We start from the raw sequence: 12381 nt of genomic DNA, 5'->3' as shown, positions 1-12381 counted from the left end.
TGCAAGATAACCAGATAAACACCAACGAAGAAGAACCAGGTGAATCACAGTCTGATGCCAGAATGACTCAACGCTGCCACCTAAAGTAAACTGAAAGCACTTCTTGCAACTTCTCTGACATTTAAAATAAAAACAGAGTTGTTTGTTCACCTCTTCTTCCTCCCAGTCGATGAGGTCCCAGTCGTAAGCGAGGACGGCTCGCCGTCTTTTCCAGAACTCCAGGAAGACGGTAGCTGGAGGAAACATGGAAACAATTTAAAGTCTTAAGCTCTAATTAGCTGGACCAGTCTTTCTCAAACTTTTAGAAATAATTATTAAAAAAAAAAAAAAAAAATCTTCCTTTTTGTTTGTTTTCTTCTTCTGTTTGCTTGAGAGCCACAAAGCTTAAAAAAAGAAATATTTATGTTGTGAAACCTCCTGAACATGTTTTGGAAGTCCAACTCCTCGAGCAATTTAACTGGAACAATCCAAAAGCTATTTGGCTTTTTTTATTTACACACCGTGGAGCACAAAGTGAAAAAAACACAGTCGCATTGTTGCATTTAAACTTCAATAAGAATCTTTTGTCTTCTAACCTTATTTCTGATATAATTTAATAACATAAGAGTTTCAGTATAAAATCCTTTGGGGTTCACACACCAGCGATGCTACAAGCTAAACATGGTTAAAGTATAACTGATTGATTGATTACAGTTTTTTTTTCAATTGCTAAAACCCAAAAAGCAAAAATTAGGCACAATTTTCACAACCTTTACTTCTGTCCCCAATCTCTTGACTCAATTTGTTACTACTTTAGATTTCCTTATCATATTAGAACTCTAACTTTCCATCTTTACACTCCCAGATAGCATACGGATGTGGGCCACTTCAGGCAACAATCTGGCACTGTAGGCATTCTTCTGGGCCGCAAAAAACAGATGTAAGCCTAAACTGGCCCATGTGGTAAATACTACATTTGGCCCATACCTCATAAAACAAATATGGCCCATGTTTGGCAAATACGTGGCAGAGTAGGGAATACTTATTCTGTAGGTGAACCAAGGCTGGGCCACATATGGTTCGGCACACGTGGCCCACCTTTGCTGAAACTCATTTGGGCCACTTTTGGCCGAAAGACGGCAAATCAGCATCGACTAATCTGGATGTGAGCCTAAAGTGGCCCGCATGTAACATGGTGGGGTCCATACTTTGTGAAGTACAAATGTTGCAGGGCAAGAAAAGACAAGAAAAGCTATGTTAGTTTGCTTCTCTCATTGAACAGCTGTCCACTATTACTTGCTCCTAGTTGTATCTACAATTTCAATTAGCAGACACTTTTGTCCAAAGCAACGTACAACAGATATAACATACAACCATTACACTCACATTTAAAACTAGGGACAATTTAGGGTGACCAATTAATCTGACATGCATGTTTTTGGACTGTGGGAGGAAGCCAGAATAGGGAACCCATGCAAACTCCACACAGAAAAGCCCCAAGCCCCGGCCAGTACTTGAACCCAGGACCCTCTTACTGTGAGACGAGAGCATTAACTACTACGCCACCATGAATAGCTATGCAGACTGCTACTGCTTTTCTTTTGTCCAGATCATCCGTTATTAACTAAACCATAAACATAAGATAAGATAAGATAAGATAAGATAAGATAAGATAAGATAAGATGACTTTATATTCCTTTTTCAGTGGAATGTTCCACGATGTACCTGAACATATCACCCACAGTGACAGGTTTTGTTTGTTTGTTTGTTTGTTTGTTAATGAAGTCAACTACTAAGTGTGTATGCCGTGAAGGATCATATCTTTATTCAAACTCTACTTTCCGTCATGGTTTTTCCTGCTTCAAGTCGGAGTTTTCCAAATTACCGAGTCCTTTAAATGCATCATATTTGAATTGACGAATGGGCACAAGGAAGCAATTGCTGCAAACCTGCAGCTGTGAATTCTATCCAGAACAGAAGAGAAGTCATGGTGAGGTAAGTCCCTGAACAAAAAATAAAGGAATGAATTAATCTGTCTGTTGGAAACATTTAGCTCTTATTGTTGGAACGTTACATTGTTTTGTCAGGTTGCCAGTGCTGCAAAAATGTTAGGTAGTTAACATTCACTTTTATGTAAGGATAAAGTGACCAGTGCTGAAAAGGCGTGCCACACAGCTCACATGTAAGTCAGCTACAATACCTATTTTGCAGTATACGTGTGATGCTGTTCTACAGCAGAAATCAAGATGAAGCTGTCACCATATGTAAAAAAAAGAAAAAGAGGGTGAAGTACAGAACAAATCTCCCCAATTCTAAATGAACTGAACTCTATGTTTTATTACTGTAACTTCAGGTTAAATGTGAAGTTTGTCAGAGTGTTTGATCAAACTGCTTTACTCAAGTTCACTTGGCATGTATCAGTGCCATCTTTCATTGTTGTCTGAGCGAGCAGATATTGGGTCAGTGATCAGATGCCTTCAGATTAATTTTATTTAAAAAACCTTTTTTTTGTTTGGTTTCATGATAAGGTTTTTGTAGTTAGCACTTCACTGCAACCGTGTCCAGTAACCACAAAGCTGCTTTACTGAGTCAACAAAATATGTTCTTTTGTGTATTTCTTAAAGGGCCAGATGAAGATGAGACGATGCTGGGGCCATGATTGTTTTGCAGTGAGCGTTGGAGGTCAACAAGTGTTCCACTGAGTCAGAATTTTGTTATTTTTTTATTTTGTTTTGCCTATTTTGGGGCACAGGTTAAAAAAATAAAGGATCATTAGTTCTCTACTTTTCACAAGTTGTTTCTCGTGTCTGGTTTTTTCTTCATTTTTTCAGAAGGTATCTTCATCTTTGACCCTGATGAGTCCCAAGACTGGACCACTGCATGCCACCATTTAACACAATATCTGGAGGCACCGAAATAATATGTAGGCACAAATTCACACGACACCAGTTCTGCTTCATTTATATGATGTGTTCATGTTTGACCTAGAACTTTGTCATGGTGTAGGCTCGACAAGATCTGCCGAGATAGCAAAAATTTTTCGGCCTATATCTGGCCCATACCTGACATGTTGACACGGCCCATGTACCACATGGACTGATGGCACTTGGGAGGTCTGCTCCTGTTTGCCAAAAGTGGGCCACAACCAAGCCTTCACACTGCCAGATGTCAACCAAAAACAGGCCAAATAAACTTGCACTCAACCGAATGTGGGCCACTGTATGCTTTTATTCTGGCCCATATACGATATGGAATGATGGCACAAAGGTGGTCCACAGTTGTTTGCCAAAAGTGGGCCACAACCAAACCAGCACAGTGCCAAATGTCAGCCAAGAGGAGACCAAATAAATCAGCGCTCACCCAAATTTGGGCCACTGTGCACAAAATTTTTTTTGCTAGTGGCCCACATTCGGTTGAGTTCTGGTAGATTTGGCCGGTGTGTGTGTGGCACGTGGACAGCGGCCTACTTCACCGATACCCAGAGCCACCTATACCTAGCCAGCCCTGCTTTGAGGCCTGTCAGGGCTTCATGCGGCTCTCGGTGGTTCTTCCAGCGCTGCTTGGACCTTGAGGACATCGCCTGCGATGATGAGGCCGTCTGGCCAGACAGGAACCGGAGGCATGATGCCCATGATGCTTATGCTTGAATGGGGGGGTGGGGGGAAACATTTAAAAAAAAAAATGTTTTGTCTGAAAATTTGTGACAGGCCAGCTGACAGCTTTGCCTGGGCCCGGGACAACATGATGTTAGTTGGGCCCAGTTGGACTGGGGAGGGGGGGGGGGGTGATTGGGCGGTGCGGTACGGTGGCGGTGCAGAGCGGTGCCTGCATGCTGCGTCGGGATACGTGAGTGGGGTGCTGGATGCCCCCCCCCCCCCCCCCGCCTTTAATTCTGAGCCCCCCCACACCAACCCTGGGCCCGGGACAACACACCCGTCTGTCCCCCCTTGTCGGCGGGCCTGATTTGTGATGTTTTGTTTGTCTATGAGAGAAGGGGGCATTGTCATTACGTAATTCAGTTTGTTCCATTTCTGTAATTGTGTTTTCAGTTTTGCTCTGCAGTGTTCTGTGCATGCTTTGAAGTGTTCGGCCAAAAGCTTAGTTTATTCAATGAATGGTGTGTGTGTGTCATGTGAAAATATGGCTGTGTTTACCAAATGAAAACAGGAGTTCCATTTTTTGAAGATGTTAAGAGATTTGATGGCAGAGCTGTTTTGCAAGGGGATGTAAGGGTTTAGCAATTTGTGTGTGATGTTTGGAGTTTTGTGTGTGCAGTTTTGAAAAAAACATACAGTTTTGAAAAAACCTGTTTTAGCAATCGAAAAAAACTAACAGAGAACTCGGTCCCTCCATCTGCAACATGTGGCTCCACTAAAGTCAGGAAAAATAACTGACACCATGAGAAACGACAAAAAAAAAAAAAAAAAAAAAAAAAATCCTAAAATACATTTAAAAATCTAAAATAACAACAATTCTTAAAAGAAAAATATTAAAAATTGAAAAAAGAAAAAAGAACTAAAGAAAATAATGATGATTATCATGATAATAATGGTGTTAATAATAATACATATTGATCTAAAACAGCTGAAAATGTCAACAAATGTTTACCATCCTATATAGTCTTTGAAGCTTTGTCAGCTGTTTGCCTCATTTTACAGGTTCAACAAGTTTTGTGGCTCCAGGTATATTTGCGCATTTAATGTTTAGGAAGTAGCTGTCACCTGTCAGGCTGGAACAACTGCACAGCTTTACAACTCTTTCTGCATTGTGATGTAACTCCTAATTAAAGCGAAGAGACGTAGAGAGCGCGGAGGGTTGGTACAAACTGGACAAAGTCCTCCAGATAAGTTACTTATCTCTCAAACAGCGACCGGACTCACGAGTGAAGCCTGCCCCCGGGTCGGCGCGGCCAGCAGAGAGCCTCATTCTGCGTATCTGAGGGTCTGCCTCGCAGCAGGCTGTCACATCGATGTCCACGCTGAACGCTGCGATGTTTTGAATGAGAGCGAGGAGGAGCCGCCCAGCAAGGGGAGTCAGCGGGGAAGCCCACTTCTGAGGAGCCTTAATGAAGGGATTTACTGCAGCTCAAACCCCAAAGCATTGATTTGGACAGCAGCTCAGGAGCCGACGGGAAGGTCAGTACATTAACGGCAGATAAAAAGTGGCGCATAAATGTGTTTCTTGAATTGTTTTCTGAACTCCAGCAGTGCTCCGATCGGCCTGCACAGCTGTGAAAACATCTCGTCCTCTTTACTCGTCAGTGTTTACATTTTCCTGAACAACAATTCAGCTTTGAAGCCGCCTTATCAATGCTGCCGTTCTCTGACATAATCCTGGTTTATAGCATGCAGTTGGAGGTTGTGTGACATTAAAACCAGAATGTTATTTTGTTATTTATTGGTTTAAAGGACTGCGATTACATCAGGACTCGATCAGGTTTGTTTACAGATAAGATAAGTGAAGCAGTAACTTTAGCTCTAGTTTAAATTCCTGAGTGTCAATCTAATATCGCACCCAAATAGCATCCAGTTTCATGTCAGGGGTCACGCTGGCTTTGATTTCCACTATAACTTCATATATTCTGCAAACGGATCCAAAGAATATTTCATGTTTGGTTCAGTTTGTTGAAGTATTAATTATTACAAAATAAGTTGTAAAGCTGTGAGATAAAATGAGAACATTTGAGAATGTATATGAGAATATATTTTTCTGGATGCACTAGACTTTAAATAATGAGATGTAGATTCTGCTTTCACTGTCAGAAACAAGTGTTTTTGAGTCGAATGTTGTTGAGACGACTGGATCCGTAGCGACTCCCCTCCTTAAGGCATGCGTGTCAACATAAAGATAAAGTCAACACATGGAAGCTGAATGACAACTCATCATGTCTGCGTCAGGCTGAACGGGGACGTCTGGAGCGCTGAGGGGCCGTGATGGACCAGACCCCGACCACGGGCCCCCCTCCTGCAGGGGTCACCCACTGGAGATCCTGGCCGCAGATGTCAGAAACTGGTTCGCTCTCATTTTATTCTACTTGCTTCTTTGTTTCAACAGGAGAATTTCAATGAAAGAACAAATACATTTAAAGTCAACTATGTGCTCTATATGCTCGTTACTTGTTTGCACTTCTCAGTGGTCTTTCGGGACCGAGACGCTGTTGAGTGACTGCTGTTATCTCAAGAACTTGTTGGCAAGTTTGACATTTAACAAAACATTCTGCAGACTTGGAAGCACAATAAGATCTGTACGTACGGCTGATATGGATGTCTCCTTTACTCATAACAACAATAATGATAATCTATCTCCTCTAGTTTGTAACATATTCTAGGCGATTCCATAGAATTTACAGGAGAGCCATAAATAACGCACTGGCTTCAGCCTGTTCCTTTTCTTGGTCATTTATTATGAACAGTACTTGTTGATGTTTGTATTTTCTGTGTTAATCATTCATTCATTCATCCATTCAGTCACTCAGCTCTGACAATTTATGACATCGGCTGCAGTACATGTATTTGACCACTAGGGGCGCACTTTATGCTGTGCTATGTCAGTTCAGGGGATCAGGATTAGTGCAGAGGTAGAATGTGTTGATATTAAACGATTATTTAAGGAGTTTGACGAATTCTTCTGATCATAATTTGAATTAACCTGCTGTATAAGTTGTTCCAGCGACATGAGGCCAAATGTTCTTCCACATTTTGTAAAAGCATAATTCATTCAATGTAAACTTTGTAATGAAACATAAACAGATCCATAGTTCTAGTTATTTATAGATTCTAATCCTTTTATTTGCTGGTTCGGTCGACTTCAGATCAAATTGCAGCTTGTTGATCGGTGAAGTGAAATGAGTTTGACGCCTCTCGTTTAGCTTATTCTCAGTTTATATATGGCTGCAAACCACCATCAAACATTAATACGTGTGAAGCCGATCGTGTTTCTGCAGCACTGAAAACATGATCTGAATAATTCAGAGGCTCATTTGGAGGCAAACGTTCCTCATTTTCAGCCTTTTGTTTGAGCTCCTGTGCTTCTGCCCCTCTTCTCCCTCCGCAGTTCAGAACGCCATCGTGGTGCTGGGCGTGCTGACCTTTGGCCTGCAGCTGTGTTTAGTCGTGTTCTTCATGCTGAAGTGCTGGAAGCTCGACAGAACGCGACGGAATGAGAAGTCCTGCGGTGAGCAATGATGCTCAAAACAATTCTGATTTATGTCGAGGAGAACCGCAGCTCGACACTGTTGAGTTCAATAATTTTGTGTTTTCTTTCTTCCACCCAGACGTCTCCAAACATCAGATCTACACGCCGCCGCCGCCGCCGACCGGCTTCACAGCAGTGAGGGTAGACGAGGACGGGTCGGACTTCCTGTGTCCGCCGTCCATACCCTGGGACCTTTACCAGAGCGGGGGGCCTCCCCCGGCGCTCAATTTCCTGTAGTGTTTTTACTTTCAAAACAGGACTTTTATATGAAAACTGTCTTAAAAAATTGAGATAATTTCGTAGTAGTTTCAATGTTTTGTATATAAAAAATAGCATACAGTGATTTTAACATCTCATCTACAATTTCAGAGTAAAATAAACCAGATATCAGATCACATTTAACTATTTCATGGAAAATGCTTCCTCATTTCATGAATCTTGGTTCATCTTGAAGCTTTCTGAATGTCTTAATGTGGACGATTAAAACAGACTCACCCCAAACAGCCATGAAGACGGCGAAGAAAACCGTTGCCCCGTTGTCGAAGAGATGCGTAACCTTAAAAAAAAAAAAAAAAAAGAAAGCAGAGGATGTTATAACAGCGATTCCAGGTCTGTGTTTTCGGGATCGGTGTGTTCCCGGTACCTTGGCGTAGATGCAGCTGTCGGACAGCCTCAGGTAGGGGCAGTACTGGTCGCAGATGGGACACATGATGACTTCGGTGGACTGGCAGATTTCTTTACTGGAGGATTCACATGGAAAAAAACCCCAAAATAAACAGACGGAACATGTGAGGATGTAAAACGGGGATTTCTGCTGCTTCTGACGGAGAGGAGGCGTCTGTTTACCTGACCTGGCAGTGCTCCAGAGTGAAGACGCCGTACAGGAAGACCAGCAGGCCCACCAGAGCCGCGGGGAACAGCATCCCGGTGTACCAGCCCAGCCAGGCGAAGTACAGCCCGATCTTCTCCCCGAAGTACCTCCTGCAAACACACACACACAGAAACTGTTAATGGCTAAGCAGCACTTTAATCTGTTTGTTTGTGAGTGTGTGTGTGTGTGTGTGTGTGTGTGAGTGTGTGTGGGGCTGCAGTGACCTGATGAGGTCCAGAGGTTGGTACTTGTACCAGACCCCCCACCAGGCCCAGCACTCGTACAGGAGGTGGCGGTGGTTCTCGGCGCCGTGCGTCCTGATGGGGTTCTTACTGTGGTAGCTGCCCTGTTGGAGTACGCACACACACACACACACACACACACACACACACACACATACACACACACACACACACACAATCTTTAGAAATGACTTCTGCAGGTGGCACACTTCAATGAAAAAGAGGAAATCAGCCGAAATTACCTCGTGAAGAGGGAACGCCGCCTCGTAGGAATTATTGCTCAGAAGACGATTCAGCCCTGAAATCAGGAAGAGGCAGAGAAACGGACTGCTGGTGCAGCGAGACGAGGCGGAGCAGCAGATGTGAACAGACAGCGCTTCCGTTTTTAACTCTATTCAGTCCCACCTCAGCTGTTCGCCCTTCGCCTCACGCCGTCCGCAGAACTCACCCATCTTGTTCTTCCCCTCCTCGTATTTGACCCGCTGCAGGATGTGGTGGACGATGCGACTTCTGGTGGCGTTGTTGAAAAACGTGTCTTTGTTGTGGATGATGAAACTGCAGTGAAACAAAAAGTGAGGAAACGCGGCAGCTGGAAGCGTGAAACAAGGTCTGAGTCATCTGAAACCGTACTGATGGATCCGGGATCGACTGAAGGGGGCGGTGAAGCTCTCGTTCTCCTCCAGGTCGGGTAACCTGTCGTTGTCGAACTTCATGGGCTTGCGGGGAAGCCAGCCTCGAAATTTATTTATTCGTTTCTCCATTCTGTAAGTTGAAAAGACGAGAGAGAGTCAAAGTCTACTCATACACTTTAACCCATTTTTCCCCACATGATCAAATGTAGCATATTTTGTTCAAACAATAAAACAGAACAATAGATTTCAAGCCACGACTGTATAAATGCTCCAAATTTAAAATAATTTTAGTGATTAGAAACACTCGCCTGCTCATGAACTTGTGCCGTCTGTGCATATAAAAGATTTTCCTCCTGGAAAATGGGAGATCGGGAAGAAAATGGGTATCAATTCCAAATTAAAAAATATCATGTAACCGTGGCAAGCGTCCATTAAGAGTGTTTGTTCTCATGGATATGGAAAACTGAGTGTATCTGTATCCATCACATGCACAGCTGCAATTCTCCAATTTGTGTTTCTCACTTAACACGGATCCAGGTGTCTCACCTGAAAGGCATGCGGATGTTCATGAGCTCCGCGTAGCGACAGAGGACGTCCCACGGCGCGTGCACCTTCAGGAAGATCACGTCGCTGTTTGTTAACGACGCCTGTCGAGAAGCACACACACACACACACACACACACACACACACACAGAACCTCAGCCTCAGTGTGCTTCACCTGCTCGCTGCGCCTGAGAGAGTCTGTCTAAAGGTTCATGAATCAGCGGGTAACTGGAGAGAGGCCTAAAAATAACAGCAAGAAAAGCAGAGCGAGAGCGGCGGGCTGAAGGTTGGGAGGGACGACATCAATCGTCTTCCCTCACGACGACGCTGGCCTCGATGTGATATAGAAGTAAGACAGATCCCAGCGTGCACACTTTCCTTTTTCCCCACCAGTTTTCCAGTTTCCCACCTCCTTTTCCATATGGAGTCCTTCCGCCCGGATATTCCTCTCGAACACTTCCCTCTTCTCCGACTGGGAGCTGGACTTCCTGTAAACCAGGATGTAGTCGATGCGGCTCTTCCCGTCGCCGAAGCAGAGTCCACTGGACTTACTCCTGCCCTGGAGAGGACGGAAGATCAGCCAGTCAGTCAGAGGAGCCACTTTCTCCAGAGATGTTGGTGCTGCTGCTATGAAAGACGGCTCACTAGCCTGAATGAGTTTATTAAAACATGCATGAAACATGCAACAGCAATAGGTTGGTATTTTTGGATATTTCATGGTGTTTTGCATCAGAAAGCATGGATTTGACCCCCCTTGATCCAGAGTTTTCAGTCTTTGTTCCACTAGATGGTGTATCGAGTCACTTAAAGAAGCAGCAGAAAGAATAATTTTCGAAGACTAACATTGTTTTTTACGTCAGTTGATTAAGTGATCTTTAAAGAATCCAACCCTCAGATGACTGTAATCTAACTGTACTCAACTAATCTGCCTCCAGCTCAGATTTGCTGCAGATTTGCATGCCTTTCTCTTTAAGTGGATGGCTCCTGTAGCGTCAGCACTGACCTCTGGGAGGCCCGAGTCGGACTTTGTGTTTTCGTCGAGGATGCTGCTGTTGGTTCCCGGGTTCTGCAGGGTGGAGTCGTTGTCCCTCGACGGGCTGCTGCTGCTGCCTTCAGTCCGTTCCCTCTCCAGCAGCACGTTGACGTCCTTCACAGCTGGAGGGGGGATGGAACAGATACAACAAATATTCACATGTTAATAAAAGACACAGAAATTAGCATCAGGTTGAAGCTTTTTGGTGAATATTAACTTTAAAATCCAATATTTTTTATACTTTTCTTTCTTTTGAACCCTCTAGTCAGTGACTGTCTTTGCAACCAGATCATCCTGAGTGCATTTTTCCATGGTGTCAGCATTTCTGTGACCTGCGGCCAATGACATTCCCAGAGGTTCATTAATGAAAGGATGCATTAGAGAAATGGCCAAATTAATCAGAACCCGCTTTTCAATGGAGAAACATGAAGAGACTGAAACATGAAAGCTGTTTGTGATCATAAAACTAGGAATTTAGGTGTATGAGTTGATTTTAAAATGTTCTCTGACTGATTTCTCTTGATATCAAGGTGAGGATTTAAGGATCAGGCCCAGTTCCTGGATCTTACCCAGAGGAGGAACGTCGTCCTGAGTGCTGGAGTCGGGCGCTTCAGCCGAGGACTCCTCCATGATGTCGGCCGTCCGGCGGCGGAGGAAGGCGAGGGGTCTGTCCGCCGCCTGGTAGCCGGAGGCCGAGGGCTGCAGCGGGACTCTGTGCTGATGGGGGCTCTGCCGCCGGGGCTCAGACCCATGAAGAGATGAACTCACACCTGGACAGAGTCAGAAGACGAGGCTTTAGCCGTTAAACTGATTCGACATTCTGCATGCTTTATTCACCGACCTTAAAAGACCTTTAAATAACACACACTCTCCTTGGAAACACAAACTAATAGGGTCTATTTATCAACCAGACAGCCTGTTTTAAGGTGAGATACTATTCAAAGCGGTGCAAATGAAGCTCATCTGGATTGGTTTGGATCTCCTCTGGAGAGCAGGAAGAGGTCTGAGAGGTATGCCTGCTGTGACAAGAAAGGTGACTCAGCCAAATTTTCCTGCTGAGCCGAAGCAATGGGGACAGAGATAGAGGTCGGGAGAGCGTCTCGGCTTTTAATCAGCCGCTGAATGCTTTGGAACTCTGGAGTGTGTGGATGCAGGTAATAGAAAGACGATAAATTTCATTCCGGTAGAAAATAAGTGCTCAGCATCCACCTGCTCTATTCAGAGTGATGGTGAATATGCCGCTAAGCCGGCGACCGGCTTTCCAGTCTGGAGCTGCAGCTGTCACGTGAATCTGACGAGCGAGGGTCACCAGGAGCCTCACCTGGCTGAGCAGGGGCTAAGACAGAGTCGGGACCTGAGTCCATCGCTGGACAAACAGATTTATTTTAAGAAGCTTACTCCCCAGAGAAAAAATAAAAAATATTCCGATGCACAAATACCTTTTTTCGTATGAGCTGTTGTTTCTATTAAAAAGATTAGAATGCTTTTGTTTGTTTTCATCGTTGGGTGCATGATGAAAATATGAGGGTTATCGTTGATCTGATCATTCGAGAAGAGACACAGAACTAATTTACAGACGAGATGTGTTGAACTGCTTTTGGAGAAAATTTGCACAAGATTTTTGGATGAGAAAAACTATTTTGAAGCTCCTGCTTTAATTATAAAGCAAGTTATCTGACTTGTTTTACCCAGTTTAGTCTTACAGTACAAGTTTTCACCACAAGATGGTGTATAGAGCAGATAGCGGAGATCACAACACAGTATCTTCTTAGAATATGAGGCACAAGCCTGAGGATTATGGTTTATACCATAAAAAATTTGAACTGAGCAGGTTTCTGATTCATTTTCCAAGAGACACGAGATCAAAGAAGTCCAATGGTGTCATT

The 12381-nt window shown here is 43.9% G+C and overlaps 1 protein-coding gene across 1 annotated transcript in view; it reads right to left on the bottom strand.

The window, feature by feature from the left end:
• The window catches only part of LOC115404137 (anoctamin-4-like), a 33679-nt gene that overhangs the window by 8967 nt on the left and 12331 nt on the right, over window positions 1–12381 (bottom strand). The window contains exons 4-16 of the mRNA XM_030113341.1: window positions 11065–11265; window positions 10466–10617; window positions 9872–10021; window positions 9465–9565; window positions 9227–9271; window positions 8917–9048; window positions 8735–8841; window positions 8529–8584; window positions 8269–8390; window positions 8020–8154; window positions 7817–7913; window positions 7669–7729; window positions 151–233 (exon numbers count right to left, since the gene is read on the bottom strand). Coding sequence (XP_029969201.1) covers window positions 151–233; window positions 7669–7729; window positions 7817–7913; window positions 8020–8154; window positions 8269–8390; window positions 8529–8584; window positions 8735–8841; window positions 8917–9048; window positions 9227–9271; window positions 9465–9565; window positions 9872–10021; window positions 10466–10617; window positions 11065–11265 — 1442 coding nt within the window. The remainder of the gene's footprint in view (window positions 1–150; window positions 234–7668; window positions 7730–7816; window positions 7914–8019; window positions 8155–8268; window positions 8391–8528; window positions 8585–8734; window positions 8842–8916; window positions 9049–9226; window positions 9272–9464; window positions 9566–9871; window positions 10022–10465; window positions 10618–11064; window positions 11266–12381) is intronic.

The sequence above is a fragment of the Salarias fasciatus genome, chromosome 17, assembly GCF_902148845.1.
Source record: "Salarias fasciatus chromosome 17, fSalaFa1.1, whole genome shotgun sequence".
NCBI classification, from domain to species: Eukaryota; Metazoa; Chordata; class Actinopteri; order Blenniiformes; family Blenniidae; genus Salarias; species Salarias fasciatus.
The sequence above is the reverse complement of the archived record's forward strand: the minus strand, read 5'-3'. Positions and strand labels throughout refer to the sequence as shown.